This window comes from Phocoena sinus, chromosome 3 (assembly GCF_008692025.1).
Source record: "Phocoena sinus isolate mPhoSin1 chromosome 3, mPhoSin1.pri, whole genome shotgun sequence".
Taxonomy (NCBI): domain Eukaryota; kingdom Metazoa; phylum Chordata; class Mammalia; order Artiodactyla; family Phocoenidae; genus Phocoena; species Phocoena sinus.
The window spans coordinates 130,185,050-130,211,197 of record NC_045765.1 but is presented as its reverse complement, the minus strand read 5'-3'; the positions used below and the strand labels follow the sequence as shown (position 1 = coordinate 130,211,197).

The 26,148-nt window shown below is 39.3% G+C and overlaps 2 protein-coding genes across 2 annotated transcripts in view; both read right to left on the bottom strand.

The window, feature by feature from the left end:
* The window catches only part of ANKRD55 (ankyrin repeat domain 55), a 457,064-nt gene that overhangs the window by 71,466 nt on the left and 359,450 nt on the right, over positions 1–26,148 (bottom strand). Inside the window, exon 4 of the mRNA XM_032628850.1 lies at positions 8,612–8,734. Within this exon, the coding sequence (XP_032484741.1) occupies positions 8,612–8,734 (123 nt within the window). The remainder of the gene's footprint in view (positions 1–8,611; positions 8,735–26,148) is intronic.
* On the bottom strand, positions 12,240–13,027 carry LOC116752147 (40S ribosomal protein S4, X isoform-like). Its single transcript, XM_032628851.1, has one exon. The coding sequence runs from the start codon at positions 13,020–13,022 to the stop codon at positions 12,501–12,503; it is 522 nt and encodes a 173-aa protein (XP_032484742.1). The 5' UTR covers positions 13,023–13,027; the 3' UTR covers positions 12,240–12,500.

The window sequence follows — 26,148 nt, the reverse complement described above, 5'->3', positions numbered from 1 at the left end:
ATTTAGGAGCGAGATCTATGATTTTTTTCCCTTTTCCTCTTTTTGTGAATGTGTACGTGTATGCTTCTGTGTGAGATCCTGTCTGTATACTCTTGCTTCCACCATTTGTCCTAGGGCTCTATCCGTCCATGACTTTTTTTAAAAAATTCTTTTTCTTAATAATTAAGTTTAATTGTAATAACTTTATTATACTTTACCTTCGTTCTTTCTTTCTTTCCTTCCTTCCTTCCTTCCCTCCTTTAGACAACGAATCACCCCAAATTGAGGAGGTGGTCTCAGGATTTATGATTTTTCCCCCTTTACCTCTTTTTGTGAAGGTGTATGTGTATGCTTCTGTGTAAGATTTTCTCTGTATAGCTTTGCTTCCAACATTTGTCCTAAGGTTCTATCCGTCCCTTTTTTTTTTTTTTCTAAATATTTTTTAATTCAATAACTATATTATACTTTATTTTATTTTTACTGTATCATCTTTCTTTCTGTCTTTTTTCCTTCTTTCCCTCCTTCCTTCCTTCCTCCCTCCCTCCCTCCCTCCTTTCTTTCCTTCTTTGCTTCTTTCTTCCTTCCTTCCTTTCCTCCTTTCCTTCTTTCTTTACTCATACTTCTATTAATTCTCCCTACTTTTTCTCCCTTTTATTCTGAGCTGTGTGGATGAAAGGCTCTTGGTGCTCCAGCCAGGAGTCAGGGCTCTGCCTCTGAGGTAGGAGAGCCAACTTCAGGACACTGGTCAACAAGAGACCTCCCAGCTCCACATAATATTAAACGGTGGAAATATCCCAGAGACCTCCATCTTAACACCAGCACCCAGCTTCACTCAACGACCAGCAAGCCACAGTGCTGGACAACCTATGCCAAACAACTAGCAAAACAGGAACACAACCCCACCCATTAGCAGAGAGGCTGCCTAAAATCATAATAAGGCCACAGACACCCCAAAACACACCACCAGACGTGAACCTGCCCACTAGAGAGACAAGATCCAGCCTCATCCAGCACAACACAGGCACTAGTCCCCTCCACCAGGAAGCCTACACAACCCACTGAAACAACCTTAGCCACTGGAGACAGACATCAAAAACAACGGGAACTACGAAAGTGCAGCCTGCAAAAAGGAGACCCCAAACACAGTAAGATAAGCAAAATGAGAAGACAGAAAAACACACAGCAGATGAAGGAGCAAGATAAAAACCCACCAGACCTAACAAGTGAAGAGGAAATAGGCAATCTACCTGAAAAAGAATTCAGAATAATGATAGTAAGGATGATCCGAAATCTTGGAAGTAGAATGGACAAAATGCAAGAAACAGTTAACAAGGACCTACAAGAACTAAAGACGAAACAAGCAATGATGAACAATGCAATAAATGAAATTAAAATCACTCTAGATAGGATCAATAGCAGAATAACTGAGGCAGAAGAACGGATAAGTGACCTGGAAGATAAAGTAGTGGAAATAACTACTGCAGAGCAGAATAAAGAAAAAAGAATGAAAAGAACTGAGGACAGTCTCAGAGACCTCTGGGACAACATGAAACGCACCAACATTCGAATTATAGGGGTTCCAGAAGAAGAAGAAAGAAAGAAAGGGACTGAGAAAATATTTAAAGAGATTATAGTTGAAAACTTCCCTAATATGGGAAAGGAAATAGTTAATCAAGTCCAGGAAGCACAGAGGGTCCCATACAGGATAAATACAAGGAGAAACACGCCAAGACACATATTAATCAAACTGTCAAAAATTAAATACAAAGAAAGCATATTAAAAGCAGCAAGGGAAAAACAACAAATAACACACAAGGGAATCCCCATAAGGTTAACAGCTGATCTCTCAGCAGAAACCCTACAAGCCAGAAGGGAGTGGCAGGACATACTGAAAGTGATGAAGGAGAATAGCCTGCAACCAAGACTACTCTACCCAGCAAGGATCTCATTCACATTTGATGGAGAAATTAAAACCTTTACAGACAAGCAAAAGCTGAGAGAGTTCAGCACCACCAAACCAGCTTTACAACAAATGCTAAAGGAACTTCTCTAGACACGAAACACAAGAGAAGGAAATGACCTATAGTAGCGAACCCAAAACAATATATAAAATGGAAATAGGAACATACATATCGATAATTACCTTAAATGTAAATGGACTAAATGCTCCCACCAAAAGACACAGATTGGCTGAATGGATACAAAAACAAGACCCTTATATATGCTGTCTACAAGAGACCCACTTCAGAACTAGAGACACATACAGACTGAAAGTAAGGGGATGGAAAAAGATATTCCATGCAAATGGAAACCAAAAGAAAGCTGGAGTAGCAATTCTCATATCAGACAAAATAGACTTTAAAATAAGGACTATTAAAAGGGACAAAGAAGGACACTACATAATGATCAAGGGATCGATCCAAGAAGAAGATATAACAATTGTAAATATTTATGCACCCAACATAGGAGCACCTCAATACATAAGGCAAATACTAACAACCATAAAAGGGGAGATCAACAGTAACACATTCATAGTAGGGGACTTTAACACCCCACTTTCACCCATGGACAGATCATCCAAAATGAAAATAAATAAGGAAACACAAGCTTTAAATGATACATTAAACAAGATGGACTTAATTGATATTTATAGGACACTCCATCCAAAAACAACAGAATACACATTTTTCTCAAGTGCTCATGGAACATTCTCCAGGATAGATCATATCTTGGGTCACAAATCAAGCCTTGGTAAATTTAAGAAAACTGAAATTGTATCAAGTATCTTTTCCGACCACAACGCCATGAGACTAGATATCAATTACAGGAAAAGATCTGTAAAAAATACAAACACATGGAGGCTAAACAATACACTACTTAATAATGAAGTGATCACTGAAGAAATCAAAGAGGAAATAAAAAAATACCTAGAAACAAATGACAATGGAGACACAACGACCCAAAACCTATGGGATGCAGCAAAAGCAGTTCTAAGGGGGAAGTTTATAGCAATACAAGCCCACCTTAAGAAGCAGGAAACATCTCGAATAAACAACCTAACCTTGCACCTCAAGCAATTAGAGAAAGAAGAACAAAAAAGCCCCAAAGCTAGCAGAAGGAAAGAAATCATAAAAATCAGATCAGAAATAAATGAAAAAGAAATGAAGGAAACAATAGCAAAGATCAATAAAACTAAAAGCTGGTTCTTTGAGAAGATAAACAAAATAGATAAACCACTAGCCAGACTCATCAAGAAAAAAAGGGAGAAGACTCAAATCAATAGAATTAGAAATGAAAAAGGAGAAGTAACAACTGACACTGCAGAAATAAAAAAAATCATGAGAGATTACTACAAGCAACTCTATGCCAATAAAATGGACAATCTGGAAGAAATGGACAAATTCTTAGAAATGCACAACCTGCCAAGACTGAATCAGGAAGAAATAGAAAATATGAACAGACCAATCACAAGCACTGAAATTGAAACTGTGATTAAAAACCTTCCAACAAACAAAAGCCCAGGACCAGATGGCTTCACAGGTGAATTCTATCAAACGTTTAGAGAAGAGCTAACACCTATCCTTCTCAAACTCTTCCAAAATATAGCAGAGGGAGGAACACTCCCAAATTCCTTCTACGAAGCCACCATCACCTTGATACCAAAACCAGACAAGGATGTCACAAAGAAAGAAAACTACAGGCCAATATCACTGATGAACATAGATGCAAAAGTCCTCAACAAAATACTAGCAAACAGAATCCAACAGCACATTAAAAGGATCATACACCATGATCAAGTGGGGTTTATTCCAGGAATGCAAGGATTCTTCAATATACGCCAATCTATCAATGTGATAAACCATATTAACAAATTGAAGGAGAAAAACCATATGATCATCTCAATAGATGCAGAGAAAGCTTTCGACAAAATTCAACACCCATTTATGATAAAAACCCTCCAGAAAGTAGGCATAGAGGGAACTTTCCTAAACATAATAAAAGCCATATATGACAAGCCCACAGCAAACATCATCCTCAATGGTGAAAAACTGAAAGCATTTCCACTAAGATCAGGAACAAGACAAGGTTGCCCACTCTCACCACTCTTATTCAACATAGTTTTGGAAGTTTTAGCCACAGCAATCAGAGAAGAAAAGGAAATAAAAGGAATCCAAATCGGAAAAGAAGAAGTAAAGCTGTCACTGTTTGCAGATGACATGATACTATACATAGAGAATCCTAAAGATGCTACCAGAAAACTACTAGAGCTAATCAATGAATTTGGTAAAGTAGCAGGATACAAAATTAATGCACAGAAATCTCTGGCATTCCTATATACTAATGATGAAAAATCTGAAAGTGAAATCAAGAAAACACTCCCATTTACCATTGCAACAAAAAGAATAAAATATCTAGGAATAAACCTACCTAAGGATACGAAAGACCTGTATGCAGAAAATTATAAGACACTGATGAAAGAAATTAAAGATGATACAAATAGATGGAGAGATATACCATGTTCTTGGATGGGAAGAATCAACATTGTGAAAATGACTCTACTACCCAAAGCAATCTACAGATTCAATGCAATCCCTATCAAACTACCACTGGCATTTTTCACAGAACTAGAACAAAAAATTTCGCAATTTGTATGGAAACACAAAAGACCCCGAATAGCCAAAGCAATCTTGAGAACGAAAAAAGGAGCTGGAGGAATAAGGCTCCCTGACTTCAGACTATATTACAAAGCAACAGTAATCAAGACAGTATGGTACTGGCACAAAAACAGAAAGATAGACCAGTGGAACAGGATAGAAAGCCCAGAGATAAACCCACGCACATATGGACACCTTATCTTTGATAAAGGAGGCAGGAATGTACAGTGGAGAAAGGACAGCCTCTTCAATAAATGGTGCTGGGAAAACTGGACAGGTACATGTAAAAGTATGAGATTAGATCACTCCCTAACACCATACACAAAAATAAGCTCAAAATGGATTAAAGACCTAAATGTAAGGCCAGAAACTATCAAACTCTTAGAAGAAAACATAGGAAGAACACTCTATGACATAAATCACAGCAAGATCCTTTCTGACCCACCTCCTAGAGTAATGGAAATAAAAACAAAAATAAACAAATGGGACCTAATGAAACTTCAAAGCTTTTGCACAGCAAAGGAAACCATAACCAAGACCAAAAGACAACCCTCAGAATGGGAGAAAACATTTGCAAATGAAGCAACTGACAAAGGATTAATCTCCAAAATTTACAAGCAGCTCATGCAGCTCAATAACAAAAAAACAAACAACCCCATCCAAAAATGGGCAGAAGACCTAAATAGACATTTCTCCAAAGAAGATATACAGAATGCCAACAAACACATGAAAGAATGCTCAACATCATTAATCATTAGAGAAATGCAAATCAAAACTACAATGAGATATCATCTCACACCAGTCAGAATGGCCATCATCAAAAAATCTAGAAACAATAAATGCTGGAGAGGGTGTGGAGAAAAGGGGACACTCTTGCACTGCTGGTGGGAATGTGAATTGGTTCAGCCACTGTGGAGAACAGTATGGAGGTTCCTTAAAAAACTACAAATAGAATTACCATATGACCCAGCAATCCCACTACTTGGCATATACCCTGAGAAAACCAAAATTCAAAAAGAGTCATGTACCAAAATGTTCATTGCAGCTCTATTTACAATAGCCAGGACATGGAAACAACCTAAGCGCCCATCATCGGATGAATGGATAAAGAAGATGTGGCACATATACACAATGGAATATTACTCAGCCTTAAAAAGAAATGAAATTGAGCTATTTGTAATGAGATGGATAGACCTAGAGTCTGTCATACAGAGTGAAGTAAGTCAGAAAGAAAAAGACAAATACCGTATGCTAACACATATATATGGAATTTAAGGGAAAAAAATGTCATGAAGAACCTAGGGGTAAGATAGGAATAAAGACGCAGACCTACTGGAGAACGGACTTGAGGGTATGGGGAGGGGGAGGGGTGAGTTTTGACAGGGCGAGAGAGAGTCATGGACATATACACACTAACAAACGTAGTAAGGTAGATAGCTGGGGGGAAGCAGCCGCAAGGCACAGGGATATTAGCTCGGTGCTTTGTGACAGCCTGGAAGGGTGGGATGGGGAGAGTGGGAGGGAGGGAGACGCAAGAGGGAAGACATATGGGAACATATGTATATGTATAGCTGATTCACTTTGTTATAAAGCAGAAACTAACACACCATTGTAAAGCAATTATACCCCAATAAAGATGTTAAAAAAATAAATAAATAAATACTCAAATTACGTGTGCAGAGTGGCTTGTTGTATTTTCTTATTATCTGCAGGGTCATTCCTGATAGTGATAATTTGTGTCTTCTTACGTTTTCTTTTTGTCATTATTGCTAGAGGTTTATCAATTTTATTGATCTTTTCAAAGAATTAGTTTCTTGTTTCATTGATATTCTCTATTTTCTGTTCTCAATTTCATTGATTTCTATTCTTCTCTTTATTACTTCTTTCCTTCTGTTTGCTTTGGGTTTTACTCTACTTTTTCTAGGTTCTTGAGGTGAGAACTTAGATTATTGACCAATACTTTTCCTCTTTTCTAATGAATGTATTTAGTGCCATAAATTTCCCTCTTAGCATTGCTTTAGATATCTGCCACAAATTTTGATATGTTGTATCTTTGTTTCCATTCATAATCAGTTAGTACAAGCCAGGATTGAATGCAATCAGTCTGACTCTTGTATTTATCACACAAGCGGTGTTTAACCTTTGACTCTTCTCATTCCCAACTTCTAACCCCAAGGCAGATGTACAAGTAATTCTGCTTTAAAAAACGAACGAACAAAAAACTACCATGGATAAATTAGGGAGCACCCACACACTTTACAAAACATTTTATTGTCAAGATAAGGGAATCCCAAGCTCCTCTTGGGACAGGTCAACTGGTTAAAAACCATTAATGACTTCCTAGAAATACTAGGATAGAGAAACCGATGCTAAATCCTTTGTTACAGTTCCATAGGTCCTTGAGGCTGCCACTTCTTCCTCTTCTCCTCCTCCCCCTTTTTCTTCTCCTTGTTCTTCTTTGTCTTCATCTTCATTCAGTCTGTTTTCTTTCAGTTGTTCAGATTTGTTTCATTTCTATTGTTCTATTTTCAAGTTCATTGATCCTTTCCTCTGCTTCCTCATTCTGCTACTGAGCTTAGCCATAGAGATTTTAATTGTAATTATTGTATTTTTCAGTTTTAAAATTTTCCATTTGGTTCTTCTTTATATCTGTATTTCTTTGCTGAGCCTTTCTATTTTTCATTTGTTTCGAGCATATTTGTAATTGCTCATTGAAGCATTTTTTTCATGGCTACTTGAAGATCTTTGCCAGATAATTCTAACATGTCATCTCAGTGTTGGCATCTATTGTCATTTTCCATTCAGTTTGAGGTCTTACTGATACTTGGTATGTCAAGTGATTTTCTACCAAAACTTGGACACTTGGGGTATTGCATTATAAGTTGCCTAAATCTTACTTAAATCCTCTATTTTAGCTGGTTTTCTCTGATACTGCTCCAAAGGGTAAGTGAGGGTGGGGTGCCACTTCATTATTGCCAGGTAGGATTAAAAGTCTAAGTCCCCTACTTAGTCTTCATTGACATCTAAGGGAGAAGACTCTTCACTACTGTGTGGTGGTGACAGTCCTAATTCTCAAGAAGGATTCCTCTGACACTGCCTCAGCAGTGGGGATATGGAGACTTCATTACTGTGTGAAGGTGGAGGCCCAGGATCCACACTTGGTCTTTGCTGGAATGAGTGGGGTTGGGGTCATAGTTTTTTGTTTTTTGTTTTTTTTGGTGGTAGTGTTTGATGGAGTAGACTCATTATTGTCTAAAAGTTTTCTCTCTTGCTATGCAGCCCCTTTCTTGTTCTTTGGCTAGAGAGCAGGCTTTTGTTGGGGGCTTTTTTGACCTCTGTCCACTGGCATTCCTATGTTGTCAGCTTCTTCAGCTCCAAGTCTGGGAAGTATGAGGCAAAAAGGAAACCCAGGAAACTCACCACTATGTCATTCCTTGGGTCCCATCGTACTAGCTAGTCTGTCATTGTCTCTCCACCTTCCAGAGTGTTCTTATGTTTATGCTATATACAATGTCCAGGAGTTCTGGTTGCATTTAGCAGAAGGAATAAAGCAAAAAGTACTACTTCTACTCCATCTTCCCAGAAGCAGAAGTCCTTGCTCTCTGGCTTTAATAGCCTCACTTTCCCAACATCCACTGCTACCAAAAATAGCCTCCTCTTTTCATACCCGTTTTCTAACTTCAACTAATGGGCCTATCTACTTTAGTCACTCATACAAAGAAGTTGAAGACAAACTCAAACCAAATAACTTCATGAGAAGAGGTGATGTAAAAGAATTTGAAGATTTGTGTCCATGACTCTCATTAAATAAAATACTGAGGAACCTGCACACAGCTACAGGCAGGATATTCCTTGACCCTCCAGTATCAAAGTAGTTTGTCAAATATAATTTTATTAACATTGTTCACCTCTGGAGGCCATCTCTAAAATGATAGATCAGAACATTCTGCAGGATTTAAAATGCATAAATAGCTCACCTTCACGGTCACAGCATTCTAGGATGGAAGGGTCTTCCCGAATCACGGCAGTCAAAGCATTGACATCTCCGTTAGATGCTGCCTGATAAACCATGGTCAGGTCAACTTCTTCAGATGAATCACCTTCATGAATCAAACAGAGACAAACTTACTGTGTGGAGAGAATTCACTGAAAGAATAACAACACCCAAAGCGTCACCCACACAAGTGATTCATGAAAATCTCTCTGGTGAATCCAGGCAGAAGGCTGAGTCATCCTCATCACATGCACCTTACCACTTCTGAAGAAAGGTGGGCCACTGTGGGCTGTAACATCACCATGTATTGGGAAGGAGTCTGAGGGATTAGGTGTCCTCTGAGATTTAATGATTCTCTCCAAGTATTTGAAATCAGTGAGACTAGATTGGGAAGTGGAGCCCTTATCTTGGTTCTGGGTTTCTTTTTTGATCTGAAATATGTTACTTTCCCTTTCAATGACTCAGTTTACCTACTTTTTTTTTTTTTTTTTTTTTTTTTGCGGTACGTGGGTCTCTCACTGTTGTGGCCTCTCCCATTGTGGAGCACAGGCTCCGGATGCGCAGGCTCAGCGGTCATGGCTCACGGGCCCAGCCGCTCCACGGCATGTGGGATCTTCCCAGACTGGGGCACGAACCCGTGTCCCCTGCATCAGCAGGCGGAATCTCAACCACTGCGCCACCAGGGAAGCCCAGTTTACCCACCTTTGAAGGAGATATTGTGCTCCTTATTCTCTGTTCTCTAGCTGGACTCTCTACCCTTTCCCTCTTGCTCTGAACCCTGAAGGCTAACCTTGATGACCACATCACCCAGGCCCCCTGGCCCTCAGTGTCCATGGGAGGCACTGGTAGGAGAGTGGTGAGGAGAAGAGAGATGGGGCATTTCCTCCTGCTTTCCCGTAGTTCAGGGTCTAGCAGTAGCTGCTTCTCTCCCACCAGGAGGCTCCTCCTCCCCAGAACCAGCCCTCACTGGGCTCCCTGTGGTAACAAACATTGTCCTTTCAACCCTGCTCATCTCTGTATGTAGTCCCTTCACAGAAGCCCTTCATTTGAACCATCTGAGGTTTCATGACACGGTGTTCCCAGAAGAAACAGCTGTATGCAAGTCCTTTGAATTTGGTAGCCACCTGTATCATACCTTTTTTTTTTTTTTTTTTTTTTGCGGTACGCGGGCCTCTCACTGTTGTGGCCTCTCCCACTGCGGAGCACAGGCTCCAGACGCGCAGGCTCAGCGGCCATGGCTCACGGGCCCAGCCGCTCCGCGGCATGTGGGATCTTCCCGGACCGGGGCACGAACCCGTGTCCCCTGCATCGGCAGGCGGACTCTCAACCACTGCGCCACCAGGGAAGCCCCTGTATCATACCTTTGTGCATGATTGAACCAACTAACAGTATTACCAAAGGTGACAAGAGAACTGTGGGTCAAGTGACCCCAGGGGAGCAATGGAAGGGCTGGGAGACAAGCTTTGTTTACAGGAACACCCCTTCTGAGGTCCTGGGCCAAGCCCCTCTACTTAATTTCTCCCACACATGGCCATGTTTCAGGGAAAATATATGTGTACAAGAAAAGTTTTTAAAATTGCGTTTTTCTACTAGTGTAGGCATTATGCTAGAGATACTTTACAGTTCTAATTGATCTTTGGCAGTGGTCCTAACCCTTTGGTTGGGAAGGGTTGGGCTTTGTTTCTCAGTCCCAGTATTTCTGGGAAGTCACCAATGACTTTTTAACCAGTTGACCTGTCCCAGGAGAAGCTTGTCGTTAAAAATGATTCACTTACAACAACAAACTCCATTGTAAAGTGAGTAGCTGCTCGCTAATTTATCCATGATAGGTTTGTTACTGTAGCTGTTGCTTTTAAAGCCTTCTCACCTTTACATTTGTCTGAGGGCTGGAAATGAGCAGTGAGGGATGTGAAAGGCAAAGGCCACTTCTGTGTGAGTGTAAGGACCCTGGAGCCACACCACTAGGGTTCAATTCCTAGTTTGTACTAATTAGCTGTGTAAACTTGGGCCAGTTACCCTCTCTGGGCCTTAGTTTCCTTGTCTTTAAAATGGAGATGATGATGATGACAACCATGCATCTCATAAGGTTGCTGTGAGGAGTAAATGAATTAATATTTAATCCTATGTGCTCTTAGGACAGGGCATAGTGTGTAGTTAATGCTGTATATACTTTGGTACTACTACTGTTACCATTTTTTTTCTGATAGTGTGCAAGTTTAGAGAGCATTTGAAATCTGGGACATGTAGAGGAAAAGGTCTCTCTGATGATGGCTAGCTAAAAGATCCATAGATTGTATAGAACATTCACTCTCTATTAGAAACTCCCCCAGGAGTCTAGACATTTTGTGAATATTGCTGACAATATCTTTGGACACAAGAAATAGGGTCCAGACCCAAGCACAAAGGTGGGCCTGGTATCTGGTTGTATGACCACATCCATAGATGCTGGTGATGTCACTTCAGAAGTACTGAAGTGAGGTACTGAGGTATGCTGTGGTACAAGGTATGCTGAGGTATGAGGTATGCTGAGGTTCGAGGTATGCTGAGATTCAAGTTATGCTGTGTTTATAGCCTGTTTATATCTTATACAACATGTTCATATAACATACATAAATGTGTTTATAACCTGTTCATTACTGAGTGCAATAAAATCTGTAAGGCACATTCATCAGACTGTAGAGTACATACAGCTGAGAGAAACAAGGAATGTATTGCCTGATAGAATTAGAATTCCAAACAACTTGCCAGAAGGATTCTAATAACATTGTATTTAATAGGGATAAACATTTAGTCTGTGAAATATCCAGTTGAACTAAGTGAAGGGTGGTTGAACCTGTAGTTTTCGTTCCTCAATATCCCCTCACCCTGCTGGTGACCTTAACCTGATTATTCTCTAGGGACCACCTCCTCTCCACTTTCAGCACAGGCGGTTGACTACATTCCTGCTCAGGGCCAGAACATGTGACCTAGAACTAGCCATTCAGCACCAGCATTATCCTGGCCACAGATATTGGTTCAGGGATGTGCCTCAATCAGAGCCCATAAAAGACAATGATATTTTGGATATTTGGGGAGTGCTGGGAACAAGTTTTGTTCTACCACCCATGAAACTGGGAGTTATGGGGGGGACATCTTATGGGTGGAGAGCTTATGAATGAAGACAACACAAGAAGAGCAGAGCTGTGCTAAGAGAAAGAAATAATTGAGACCTGATGACATCATTTGAATTCCTGAATCAAGCCATACCTTAAGCCAGCACCATTTCTGGAACATTTACATGTCCCAATAAATTTCTTTTTTTGCTTAAGTCAGTTTGCATAGATTTTATGTGTTTGTTTTTCTTTTTAATCACTGCAAGAGTTCTAACAGAAGGTTTTAGTGGTGGCACATTAAAAAAGCATTTAGGGATTTAGTTGGGCAATTAACACTATAGGAATTAACAGTGATCTCTGGCTGCAGTAATAATAGTCTAGTAATGAGACTGAGGGAGATAATAGGCTTTCTCCATTCTTTTTTTTTTTTTAACACTAAAGAGGCTTTTAATTATGTAGTATTATCTCTAAGTACAAAGACTTTCCCAATCACGTCACTTAGAGATCATTTTATACACTGCTCTGTTTGGCTGCCAGTCTCTTGTCTCTCTCCTCAGCAATGGTAAGGCGGACACCCTTTCCACGAGGAAGAGAGATCCATGCTTTGTTGCCTTTGCCAATAATGAAAATGTTGGAGAGCCGGGTGGCAAAGCTATTGCCGTTGGCATCTTTCACATGAACTACATCAAAAGAACCAGGATGTCTCTCCCGGTTAGTGATCACATCAATTCTTCCCAGGTTAGCACCTCCAGTCACCATGCACAGGTTACCAGTGTCAAATTAGATGAAATCAGTAATCTTGCCAGTCTCCAAATCAATTTGAATGGTATCATTCACCTTGATGAGGGGATCAGGGTAGCGGATGGTGCGAGCATCATGGGTCACCAGATGAGGGATTCCTTTTGTCCCCACACAGATCTTTCTCACTTTGCATAACTTATACTTGGCCTCCTCAGGTGTAATATGATGAACAGCAAAGCGACCCTTGGTGTCATAGATCAGATGAAAATTCTCTCCAGTCTTGTCAATGCTGATGACATCCATAAAACCAGCAGGGTAGGTTATATCAGTGCGGACCTTGCCATCAATCTTAATGAAACGCTGCATGCAGATCTTCTTTACTTTATCTCCTATTAGGGCATATTTAAGTCTGTTCCTTAGGAAAATAATTAGGGGGAGACATTCCCTCAGCTTGTGGGGACCAGTAGATGGATGAGGAGCAAACACACCAGTCAGTTTATCCAGCATCCAATGCTTTGGAGCTGCTATGCGCTTCAGGTGCTTCTTAGGACCATGAGCCATGGCTGCGCTAGGCACGGAAAGAGTTTTTTTCCGTTCTTAACTGGTCAGTGTTATGTTGAGGTCTATGGCCCATGGATTAAATGGGCTATAGGTAGCTGGAGAACATTCGGAGGAGAGTGACCAGAGTATGACTGGACTTCATGTCACCTGATGAACAGTGGAAGGAAACAGATCTGTTCACTCTGAAGATTACTCTGTGTGGTCATGATGGTTGCCTTCAGATATTTGAAGAGGTTTTTTTGTTTTGTTTTGTTTTTTAAATTTAAAAAACCATGGTAAATATACATATGCCATTTTAACCACTTTTAAGTGTAGAGTTCAGTGGCTTGATGTACATTCACACTGTTGCAACCATCACCACTATTCATCTCCAGAACTCTTTTCAGCTTCTAAAACTCAAACTCTGTTTCCATTAGACAAAAACTCCCCATTCCTCCCTCCCCTCCATCTCCTGGAAACCACCATTCCATTTTCTGTCTCTATGAATTTGACCACTCTAGATATCTCATTTAAGTGGAATCAGTAGTATTTGTCCTTTTGTTACTGGCTTATTTCACTTAGCATAATGTCCTCGAGATTCATCCACATTGTAGCATGTGTCAGAATTTCCTTCTTTTTAAAGGTTGAATGATAATCTGTTGTTATGTATGTACCACATTTTGTTTATTCATTCATCTACTGGTGGACACTTGGGTTGTTTCCACCTTTTGGCTATTGTGAATAATGTTGCTGCAAACATCGGTATAAAAATAACTCTTGCAGACTCTTCTGAGTATATACTTACAAGTGAAATTGCTGGATCACATGATAGTTCTATTTTTAATTTTTTAAGGAACCACTGTACTGTTTTCCAATGTGGCTGCAACATTTTATATTCTTACCAACAATGCACAAGGGTTCCAATTTCCCCATGTCCTTACCAACACTTTTATTTCCTGTTTTTGCTTGTTTGTTGTAATAATAGCGAGCCTAATGGGTGTGAAGTGATATCTTGTGGTTTTGATTTGCATTTCCCTATGATTAGAGATGCTGAGCATTTTTTCATATGCTTTTTTGGCCATTTGTATATCTTCTTTGGAGAAATGTCTAAGTCCTTTGCCCATTTTTTTTTTTTTTTAGATGTTGGGGGTAGGAGTTAATTAATTAATTAATTAATTTTTGCTGTGTTGCGTCTTCGTTTCTGTGTGAGGGCTTTCTCTAGTTGTGGCAAGCAGGGGTCACTCTTCATCGCGGTGCGCGGGCCTCTCACTATGGCGGCCTCTGTTGTTGCAGAGCACAGGCTCCAGATGCTCAGGCTCAGTAGTTGTGGCTCACGGGCCCAGTTGCTCCATGGCATGTGGGATCCTCCCAGACCAGAGCTCGAACCCATGTCCCCTGCATTAGCAGGCAGATTCTCAACCACTGCGCCACCAGGGAAGCCCCCTTTGCCCATTGTTTGCTTTTCTGTTAAGTTGTAGAAATTCTTTATATATTCTGGATATTAACTCTATATTAGATATATAATTTGTATACATTTTCTCCCATTCTGTGGGTTGCCTTATCGCTCTGTTGATAGTATCGATGTATAAAAGCAGTTAACTTTGATGTAGTTCAATTTGTCTACCTTTTGTTGTCTGTGCTTTTGACATCACATCTAAGAAATTACAGTAAGCCCACTACATATGAACAAGTTCTGTTCTGAGAGTGTGTTTGTAAGTCCAATTTGTTTGTAAGTCCAACAAAACTAACCTAGGTACCCAACAAACACAATTGGCTATATGGTACTGTACTGTAATAGGTTTACAGTACTTTTCACACAAATAATACATAAAAAACAAATAAAAAATAATGAAGACATTTTTAATCTTACAGTATAGTACCTTGAAAAGTACAGTAGTACCAGCTACATCACCACTGCTTTTACGCTTGCTTCCAGACATCCTGGGCTTGCAATAAGGATGCTGTACTACTGAACTTTATACAGTACTGTATGGTACACAAAAGCACAACCACTTGTAGAGGATGCACACAGGTGACAATGTGAGCCAGACATGTGAACTAACTTACATGATTGGACATGCAAACTCACATTTGCATTTTTGAAAGTTTGCAACTTGAAGGTCGTATGTAAGGGACTTACTCTATTGCCAAATTCAATGTCATGAAGCTTTCCTCCTATGGTTTTTTTTGTTTTTTTTTTTTTTTTTTTTTGCGGTACGCGGGCCTCTCACTGCTGTGGCCTCTCTCGTTGTGGAGCACAGGTTCTGGACGTGCAGGCTCAGCGGCCATGGCTCACAGGCCCAGCCACTTTGTGGCATGTGGGATCTTCCCGGACCAGGGCAGGAACCTGTGTCCCCTGCATTGGCAGGCGGACTCTCAACCACCGCACCACCAGAAGCCCCCCGCTATGTTTTCTTCTAAGAGTTTTATAGTTTTAGGTCTTATGACTAGATCGTTGATTCATTTTGAGTCATTCTGCATGTGGTTGTCCAGTTGTTTCTCCACTATTGCTGAAAAGACAATTCTTCCCCTATTGAATGGTCCTGGCGCCCTTGTTGACTCCTCAGTTGACCCCTAAGTTGACCATAGATATATGAGATTATTTCTAGACTCCCAGTTCTATTCCATGGATCTATATGTTTGTCTTTATGCCAGTACTACACTGTTTTGATTGCTGTAGCTTTGTAGTATGGTTTGAAATCAGGAAGTGTGAGACCTCCAACTTTGTTCTTCTTTTGTAAGATTTTTTTTTTGGCTATCTGGGTCCCTTGAAATTCCATATGAATTTTAGGATGGATTTTTATATTTCTGCAAAAACATCATTGGTATTTTGTTAGGGGGTTCATCAAATCTGTAAATCTCTTTGGGTAGTACTGACATCTTAACAATATTGTCTTTCAATCCATGAAACACAAGACATCTTTCCATTTATTGGTGTCTTCTTTAATTTCTTTCAAAAATGTTTTGTAGTTTTCAGTGTATAAGTCTTTTGCCTTCTTGGTTAATTTTATTCCTAAGTATTTTATTCTTTTTGATGCTACTGTAAACAGGATTATTTTTCAAAGAGCTTTTAGCCAAGTTTATGGTTAAACTTTTATGTGAAATTCCAGCAGTTAGAAATAGCAGTGGGTGAGAATGACAGAAGAGTATTTTAATGGTCAGAGAACTGTAAAAATGTCCTAGGTCTCCTCAAGAGGTAGTGAACTTCCTGTAATTAAAGATGTCAATCTTGGGACTTCCCTGGTGGTCCAGTGGTTAACACTTCACCTTCCAATTCAGGGGTTGTGGGTTCGATCCCTAGTCAGGGAGCCAAGATCCCACATGCCTCACGGCCAAAAAAACAAAACATAAAACAGAAGCACTATTGTAACAAATTCAATAAAGACTTTAAAAATAGTCCACCTAAAAAAGAAAAGAAAAATCTTAAAAAAAAATAAGATGTCAGTCTTGGCTAGGTGGTCACCAAGGGAGTGTGCTGCAGAAGGAATTCAGACACAGAGTGAAACACAAGGTATGGGGAAAGGAAGACGTGTGAGGCAAAACAGGATGTATTTCAGGGTTTCTTCTAACCCTAAGATACCATACTAAACTACAGAGTGATTAGGAAATAGGAAATGAAGGAGCTTCCATAGAAGTTGTATAGAAACAGTCAATTTAAATTGTAGTCAATGCAAATAATTAGGCCTAAACTTAAGATAGTACAAAGAATTTCTGTAGAAATGATGAAGGGTGAAGTAGAAGTAACAAGAATGAGGAGAAGGATAACTGATGGTCCTGGTGGAATCTAAAATAGAGGCAAGAAAAATTTTTTTCTATCAAAGGTCATAAAATCATTTAAGATATGCAGAAGATCTACATAAACAAACAATACATAAATTCTTCCTTCTCTCCTTCCTTCTTTCCTTATCCATCTCACTATCTATTATCTGTATATTTTTTTAATCTATCTACCTATCTGGTATCATCTATCTATCTACCATCTATTTATCATCTATTTATCTTTCTTTCCATTCAGCTTTCAGAGGAGGAGCATCATTTGAATGGCTTTTGTCTCTCTAACTGTGTGAAAGTTAAACAGATAGTCTTATATATGGATGCAGAAAGAAAAATTCTAAAATTCACCAAGGGAGAGAGACTGAAAGTAGAGAGAATGGAAAACAGACATAAAGGAAATAGGAAGAAAGAAGCATGTGAACAGATACAGATTATATTTTATAAAAAGTTATCTATGTATACATGAAAAATATAAAAGACAAGAAGACGATGCAACAAACATCAATAGAGATAATTTTTAGATATTATTCAGTACTTTCTATATTTTCCCAATTCTCTACAATGAATTTATATACTTTTTATAATCATCAAAATAAATCAAGTTTTAAGTGGTGAGAGAGGAGTGTGTCTTACTAGCTTTACATTAATGTGTTACTACTAGAAGGGTAGACAGAGCCTTGTGCGTCTGTAATAGAGAAAACAAGTCCTTGATATTTGACAAAGTGATGAAAAAGTTAAAACATACATGTATTTTAAAAATTCTGACCTTTATAAATACCCTAGTAGATTTTTTTTAAAACAGGTACATGTTTTAAATTTTTATTAATTTTTACCTAAAAATTGGAAGGATAGGCTTTTTGGAAATCATCTGTTTTCTTCATTTTTCATGGTTAAAAACCTTGTAAACAGTTTTCTGGATGTGTCATAAATTATCAACTTAATTCCAAGGGCCCAAATTTTTAATAGTAGGATTGCAGAAATATGACAGGCTGCTAGAAATGTTTTAGATTAGAGGACCTTCTTCAAAGCTTCTCACATTTTACACAAATATGGGTTCCTTCACATAGTGGTTCTGTCTCTGGGTTACTGCAGAGTTCCTTGGGAAAGCCCTTGACTGCATCAATTACTGGGCCTACTTTGTTGAAATTACCCAGAGGTCAGCTTGGCATTTGTTCTGCTTAAGTTGAGACCGTTTTGTGGAACAGCCAGGTCAATGTAAGGATGGATTGGGTACTGCAGTTTCAAGAGTCCAGACCAGAGGGTCTTGGGAGGATTTCTTTGGTTCATCCTATTCTGAGAATCCTTGGGTGGCTGAATGCAGCCTAGACTCACTAGTGAAGTCTGGATTCATTTTGGGGCAACTACAGAAGATTCCACAGATATTTCTTAGATTGTTTTTTGGAGTGGAATTGATTGCATCTGCAGAACTGAAATTTACTCATTCATCCATTTACTTAACATCTACCATGGGCTAGTGAAATTGCAGGTACAAACGTTGTAGAGTCTCTCTGTTCCTAAGAAAAACATGCCCTAATGGGAAAAGAAGTATGTAATTTATGATTGAGATATACCGGGGATGTTATGGCAGGACAGGAGGAAAAATGATTTAAACGAATAGTTTCCTGGGCATCCTCCTAATCCAGATCACTCTATCCTACCTCAGGATTATCTTGGGTGCTTTGGGGACAGTAGAGAAATTGTGTTTTGGGAGCTGCCTGGAATGATCTATCCATAAGGTGGTGAGGTCTTTTCACTTTTGGGGAAGATGCCAGGCCTTCACTGCACCCTGACGGCTCCATGTAACAATATTGCCACCCACTGGTGATAAAGAGTCTCTCTGGGCCTTGACCCGGGCCCTGAGCCAGGATGGTGCCAGTTCTGCTGGACAGAATTAAAACCCAGTTTGGAACACTCTGGCCATGTAGGAACAAGTCTAAGGTCACTGATACAGTTGGCTGGCATTGAAAGCAAATTAGTGTCGTGTGACTCATCATATACATCATATGATACACAGCATGCATACATGCAGGCAATATAGAAAAATAGTAAGAGCCCAGCCTCCAGAGTTTGAATCCTAGCACTGCCAATTTCCTGAGAGCTGTGTGATCTTGGGCAAGTTACTTAACCTCTCTATTCTCATTCCCCTCTTGTCAAATGGGTAAGAATAGTATTTACCTCACAGGGTTGTTCTGAGAGCTAAATGAGTTCATCCACATAAAGTACAATGCCTGGCACAAAGTATTCAAGGTATGTCAACAATAATATATTACCACCATTACTCTGACATAGATAGGAACCTCTGTCTTCTTTCCCCTTAAAGAGACCCTTTGCCTTGCTCAGCAGGCTGTAGCGATTTTGTGAGCTGAAACATTTTGCTATTTCTCGCGTTTTCTCCTACAGTCCCTCCGGGTGTACTGGCTGAGGCTTTAAGAGCGTTTTATAAAGTGCCAGTCATATGGGAGGAGGAAAAGGAGTTTCTTTCTAACATTTTAAAGAGAAAAATAGCTCCAAGCTTTCTGCATGTGCCAGCTGAGAACAAATACTCAAAGCAACCTTCATGCCCTGGGAGTGGAAAAGAAGGGATTTCATTCTCTGGGGAGGAAGTCTTGCAACAATATTATCTCAAGGGTAAGTATCTGGCCACAATCAGACCTTTCTTCATAACCAAACTCGTGATGCAACACATGCTGTATTTCTTTGAATCTCAGCATCACTGTGTTCCTCGGGGTGACTCTTCTGACCGGTGAATGCCATTCCATGGCTCGCATCTCTGCTGGACATGGCGGGGGGGGTAGTGCTGGGAAATGGAATTCGCTGTTCTAAGAAACATGTCTGTGTTAAACTTCAGTGATGATGCCTCCCTAGAGTGCATTTTCATAAAATGAACTTTCATTTTAATGCTACTAATTCTTAAAAAGAACTCAATCTTCAATGCATAGGACCTTTAGTATGTGTGCAATAAATGGACTGACTGATTGATGTAGTATTCATGCTCAATAGCTTTCTCACCCATTGGAGTTTTGTGGAAATCTCCTTGATGCTAAAACTATTGTGTCAAGAAGTTCTTTGGTAAGTAGGCAAGTATAAATCTTAAATGATTTTACGAAGGACTATGCTAGCCTAGCCAGTCTTTGGAAATTAAAAAGTAAGCCAAGTGTTATTTTGAACACTGTTCCTTTGATCTTTCTTACTTTCTTCTTGATCAAATGTATGACACCACCCACCTCTTTCACTTTTAAGAAATGGGAAGTGTTCATGTCAGGAATTTGCCATTTTAACTGGGGACTCTGGAAGGAGAGGAATAGGTGAAGAAGCGGGGTTTGTTTAGTTAGCAGAATAGTAGACTTAGTTGGACACGGCAGCTGTTGGAAAAGCTGGAACAGAGTTTAGGATTGTTTTCTGTAGATCCAGAGGGAAGAACTAGTATTGGTGGGTAGAAATGAGAATAATTAAGATTTTTAATAACTAGAGCTGTTCAGAATTAGAAGAGATTATATTGTGAGCTGTGTACTCCTCATCACTACTCATGTCTAAGCAGGTTCTGATCAAGCGTATCTTGGGATGCTCTTGAGGAGATATCTGTATTGAGTAGAAGGTTGACCTCTAAGGTTCCTTCTGTGATTAATATTCTATGTGTCTTTCTCATATCTGTGTAGAACCAAATAATGAATCACCTAATGCTGATGAACAATGACTGTTGTGCTGAAAAGGATTTGGAGAAGTGGGTTTTCCTTGAGTCCTTTAAAAGGTATCCTTCCTAGTGGCCCTCCACTGTGGCCACTTGTAAAACTGCCCTAAGTGCCTTGATCACCTAAAAATAGTTTAAGAAAACAAATGCAATTTGGGTGGCTTGTCCAAGTGTCAGAGATTGAACCAATCTATCTCTCTGTAGTCCTTTAGATTTGTATCTCTCCTTTTGTAGTCATCCTGTCAGCTGGGCTTCCATGGTTGTCTTCATTGTCTTGACTGTGTTTTCTCCCTCTTCATGACTGTCTCATGGGTTCCTTAAGGTAATTGAAATGGAATCCCTTCTTACTATATTGGAGTTGTTGCTTTATAAAAGGTACAGAATAAAACCCAACCTGGTGAATACCCTACATATGACCCCACTAGAATTTTGGCAGCATGGCTTTGCTTTTTTTGCAGAAAAAAAAAATCTTGAACATTAGATAGGAGAAGTTAGAGTAGTGTTGGATACATTGTAGATACTTGATAAATATGTTTATTGATTTAATTAGCATATTCTTTTCCAACTGGCAAATTGTAGAGTACATATACGAAATGAAGTCTCATTCTTCCCAATCCTTGGGAATAGAATTAGGAAAAGTGATAGAAGAAGGAGTCTTCTGTTCCTTTAAATAATTTCATAAGGCACTATCATTTCAAGTAGAGTTGAAGTAAATGAATAGCCTCCCTCAACTCTCATAGACTATGGATATATGGTTAAGTAAGGCTGATTTAAACTGTATCATCAGAGCTGTGAGCATGTAATATTGTGAGGTCTAAAACAGTGGCAACACAGCAAAGGAAACCATAAACAAAATGAGAAGACAACCTATGGAATGGGAGAACATATTTGCGAACAGTGCAACCGACAAGGGCTTAATTTCCAAAATATACAAACAGCTCACACAACTCAACAACAAAAAAACAAAGAACTCAACCAAAAAGTGGGCTGAAGACGTAAATAAACATTTCTCTGAAGACATACAGATGGCCAATAGGCACATGAAAAGATGCTCAACATCGCTAATTATTAGAGAAATGCAAATCAAAACTATGAGGTACCACCTCACACTGATCAGAATGGCCATCATTAAAAAGTCTACAAATAACAATTGCGGGAGAGGGTGTGGAGAAAAGGAAAACCTCCTATACTGTTGGTGGGAATGTAAATTGGTGGAGCCACTATGGAAAACAGTATGGAGGTTCCTCAGAAAACTAAACATAGAATTACCATAGGATCCAACAATCCCACTCCTGGGCATATACCTGGACAAAACTATAATTCAAAAAGATATATTCACCCCTATGTTCACAGCAGCACTTTTCACAATAGCCAAGACATGGAAACAACCTAAATGTCCATGGACAGATGAATGGATAAAGATGCCATTTGCGGCAACACAGATGCAACTAGAGATTATGATACTAAGTGAAGTAAGTCACAAAGAGAAAGACAAATACCATATGATATTACTTATATATGGAATCTAAAATATGACACAAATGAACTTACGTACAAAACAGAAACAGACTCACAGACATACAGAACACACTTGTGGTTGCCAAGGGGAGTGGGGGAGAGGGGCAGGGATGGACTGGGAGTTTGGGGTTAGTGGATGCAACCTATTACATATAGAATGGATAACAACAAGGTCCTACTGTACAGCACAGGGAACTATATTCAATATCCTGAGATAAACCATAATGGAAAAGAATATAAAAAAGAATGTATATGTATGTATAACTGAGTCTCTTTGCTGTACAGCAGAAATGAACATAACATTGTAAATAAACTATACTTCAATTTTAAAAATGCAAAAAAAAAAAGGTGACAACAGAAATGACTTCTCAATTAAATCTTAATCTCATAAAGAACTTTCTTTTTGAACAACAGAAATATTAGCCAAGTGTATTACTATGAACCAATCTGGGTTCCGTTCTCTAGTTTGTAAGATAAGGTTGACTACATCCCTGGGTCTCAACACTGGCTAAACATTAGAACCATCTGGGGAGATAAAAAACAAAAACCAAAAAAAAAAAAAACCCCTGATACCTAAGTGCTAACCCCAGATATTTTGATTTAATTGATCTGTCATTTCATATGTTATTTCATTTTGGATTACAAAAATTATGAAGATACAGATAAGAGGAAAATGTATACTCAAAGATAATCACTATTAAGATGTTGGTATGTCGTATATACTTGATTTATAGGCTTGTTTCCCACACATCCTGGAGCCCTCATTCCTCCACCTGCCTGTGTAATGTAAATATGGGAGTGGGGAGAAGTGCTAGCAGGAGGGGAAGCTTGGAAACCCAAAAGATCTAGTTGCTTCAGAATGTGAAGTTGTGAGCCTCTGCCCTTTCCATCTTCCCCCTCTAAAATCTAAACTGTCTCCTGTCCCCTATCCTGCACTCAAAATGGACATGGCTGAAAATAAGTGGTAACCCAACCCAAAGGCTATATAAAACAGAAGGTCAGTTCCTAAGGAGCAAGCATAATGGTTAAAAGGTACAAAAAGCTGTGAGGTCAGGAGGCATAGAACAGGAGGGAGAGAGTTCTGGAAGGTGCTGTAGCTTGGGGTGGGTAGCGCCCTAGGACAGTGGACTCCTGCCTGTGGCTGAAGCTTGGGGGCAGTGGCTGCTGGTGGGGCAGGATTCATTGACCAAGGTAGCAACGCAAATCTCAAATCTCCCACACTGTGATCTTCTATGGATGAGAATAAAATAATAGAACTTGAAGAAAATGACTGAAATTTTCTGAGATCCAATGTGAGTTTGGCTAACACTAAGGCCATTTTGCTACTCATTTATTAAGTGAATCTCTGTTTCTCCTCGCACTCCGAATTCCCCTCCCACAATAAGGGACCAGATGAAGGGTAATATTAAAAGGATCTAGGGCTTCCCTGGTGGCGCAGTGGTCGAGAGTCCGCCTGCCGATGCAGGGGACATGGGTTCGTGCCCTGGTCCGGGAAGATCCCACATGCTGCGGAGCGGCTGGGCCCGTGAGCCATGGCTGCTGAGCCTGCGCGTCCGGAGCCTGTGCTCTGCAACGGGAGAGGCCACAACACTGAGAGGCCCGCGTACAGCAAAAAAAAAAAAAAAAAGGATCTAATGACTGGCTTGTCAGGTCCCCCATCAGACTGGAGGCAGGCCTAACAGCTGGAGCAGGGTTGATAACTTTTTAGCTGCTAGACTGTGGGCTGTGTATGTTCCTGGGGAATGGCTGGAATAATCTCTATTGATCTGAGGATACAGAGGTATTTTAATATTGTAACAACCAGTGACTAATAGTTCTTAGCATGGTGCTGGAGTTACATTTTACAAAAAAAAAGATCATGCTGTACATATAACATGCTGCACAGTTTTGATTGTTGCTCTTCTTCAAACCCTTAATATTGGATCACAAATATTTTCCTATGCCATAAGGTAAGATTTGAAAATGTTATTTATAAAATGTGGCATAAAATCCCATTGACTGGAATGAGCACAACTGATTTAATCATTCTCTTACTATTGAACATTTAAATTGTTTCTCTTTTGGGAGGAATTATTAATTCTGTAGCTATTCCAAATAATGCTATAACATTCTTGCATATATGCGTTTCTGTGCATCTTTATTTCCTTTGGACACATTCCTAGAAATGAACTTGGGAATCAACAGATTTGACTCTTTGTCAAATTGCCCTCCAGAAAGGTTGACCCAACACACCCTACCCAAGCAGGGCTTGAGAGCATACATTTACCTCATTCTTAATGACACTGTGATTTATTGTTTTTTAAAAAATAATGTGAAAGAAGGAAAAGAGTATATCATTTCCAATGGTCATTTCTTTTATTATTCCTGAGAGAGAAGTTTTTTCACATGTTTATGGCCATTTCATGAATTACTTGTTGGTATCCTTTACATATTATTTCAAGGCATTTGTCGTTATCTAATTGATTTGCAAGAGCTCTATATACATTAAGGACACTAACTCTTCATCTGCTATCTATGCTGCAGTTATTTTTCCCTGTTTGCCACTTAAGTTCTCAGTTTGTTTTGTTGGTTTTTGAAAAATAAACCAACAAAATCTATGGATATTGCACTTATGATTCATTGCCCGTGGAACCTTATACTTATGTGTTAACATTTAGCTGTAATTAATATGGAAATTTTAAACTTTATATTTGTATGCCACAATTACTTTTTTTCCCCCAAATATTGTATAATTCTCCTTTCTTCACTAATTTGTAAGGGCAATTTGTAAGTTATAGTACTAACTCAATAACACCTTGGAGGAGGCTCCTCCTACAGCCCATTCACTGGAACTGTGGCTTGGAAAGCATGGATCCCAGAACTAACTTCTCTGCAGCGGTATACGCATGAATGTGGGAATGTGGCCAAAGTCCATCTCAATCACATTCCGAAGAGTCTTGTGGTCTGTCTATAGTCAAGGTTCTTAGCTTTTTTGTGTTTCCTGCACAGTTTTGAATTCTAGAATTTTTGGTAGCATATTTGAAGGAATTAAACTCAGAACAATCCTAAAGTTAGCAAAAAGTTCGATACAACCATTCTGACGGCACAACAATGTCTCCCAGTAGCTATGAAAGCATCCACTGTTCCGGGGGGTCTCTGTCACTGTCTGAATAACAATTATAATTATGGTCAACAATATGCCACGCTTAATATGCACCAGGTACTGTGCTAAACCTTTTCTAGAAATCAACTCATTTAATTCTCACCTTATGAGAATTATTCCCACTTTATAGATGGGGAAACTGAGGCATAGGGCAGGAAAGTGACTTACTCAAAGTCACACAGTTAGTAAGTGGTGAAACTCAGATAAGGCTGCAGGCTGTCAGGCCTCAGATTCAACCCTCTGACCAATGTGCACTACTGTCTATCGCTGCCCATTCACTCAGGTGGCGAAGCCCTCATATATTCCAGTGAACCTGTGACCTTTCTTGGTGCTGGACAATATTCCACATTCCATTCTCTCTTACTCACAGCAGCCTATATCCTACTCTCCACAAGCTGTGAAGCTCAGTATTCTGCTGGAGAGACATCACTGCGCTAGAGTTTATACTCACTTGTAGCAAAAATAAAATCTACACATTAACTGAAAATTGGGAATGCATCTATGAGGAGCTGTTTGTACACCAAGGAGAGAATTAAAGTTAGTGGTAATAGCATAAGGATTCTAATATGAGGTTGAGCGAATTCTTTTAAAATATTAAGATAAATGTCAAATATCCAAGGAACAAATAGTTCTCATACTGAAGCACAGAAAGAGAATGAAATTTTTCTAATTTATTTTCTAAGGCTAGCATAAACTGCTAAAGACATGTGCATACAGGCACCTATAGATGGACCCAATTTGTAAACTCAGAGTTTTAAGTTTTAAATTAAATTCCGCGAGATCAGATTAAGTTGGATGTTGAAAGAATAATACACCATGACTGAACAGAGTTTATTCTAGAATACAGATGGTTTGATTTTCCGGTGTCTATTAATAAAATATATCACATCAGTAGAACAAAGGGGAAATATATGATTATATGAATAAAGAATAGAAATGCATTTAATAAAATTTGATATCTGTTCCTTAAAAAAACTTAACAACTAGGAATAAAAGATTTCATTATCAATATGATTAACTACATT

Excerpts from the sequence above, each read along its gene's own strand:
- LOC116752147 (XM_032628851.1), bottom strand. The coding sequence starts at position 13,022 with ATGGCTCATGGTCCTAAGAAGCACCTGAAGCGCATAGCAGCTCCAAAG.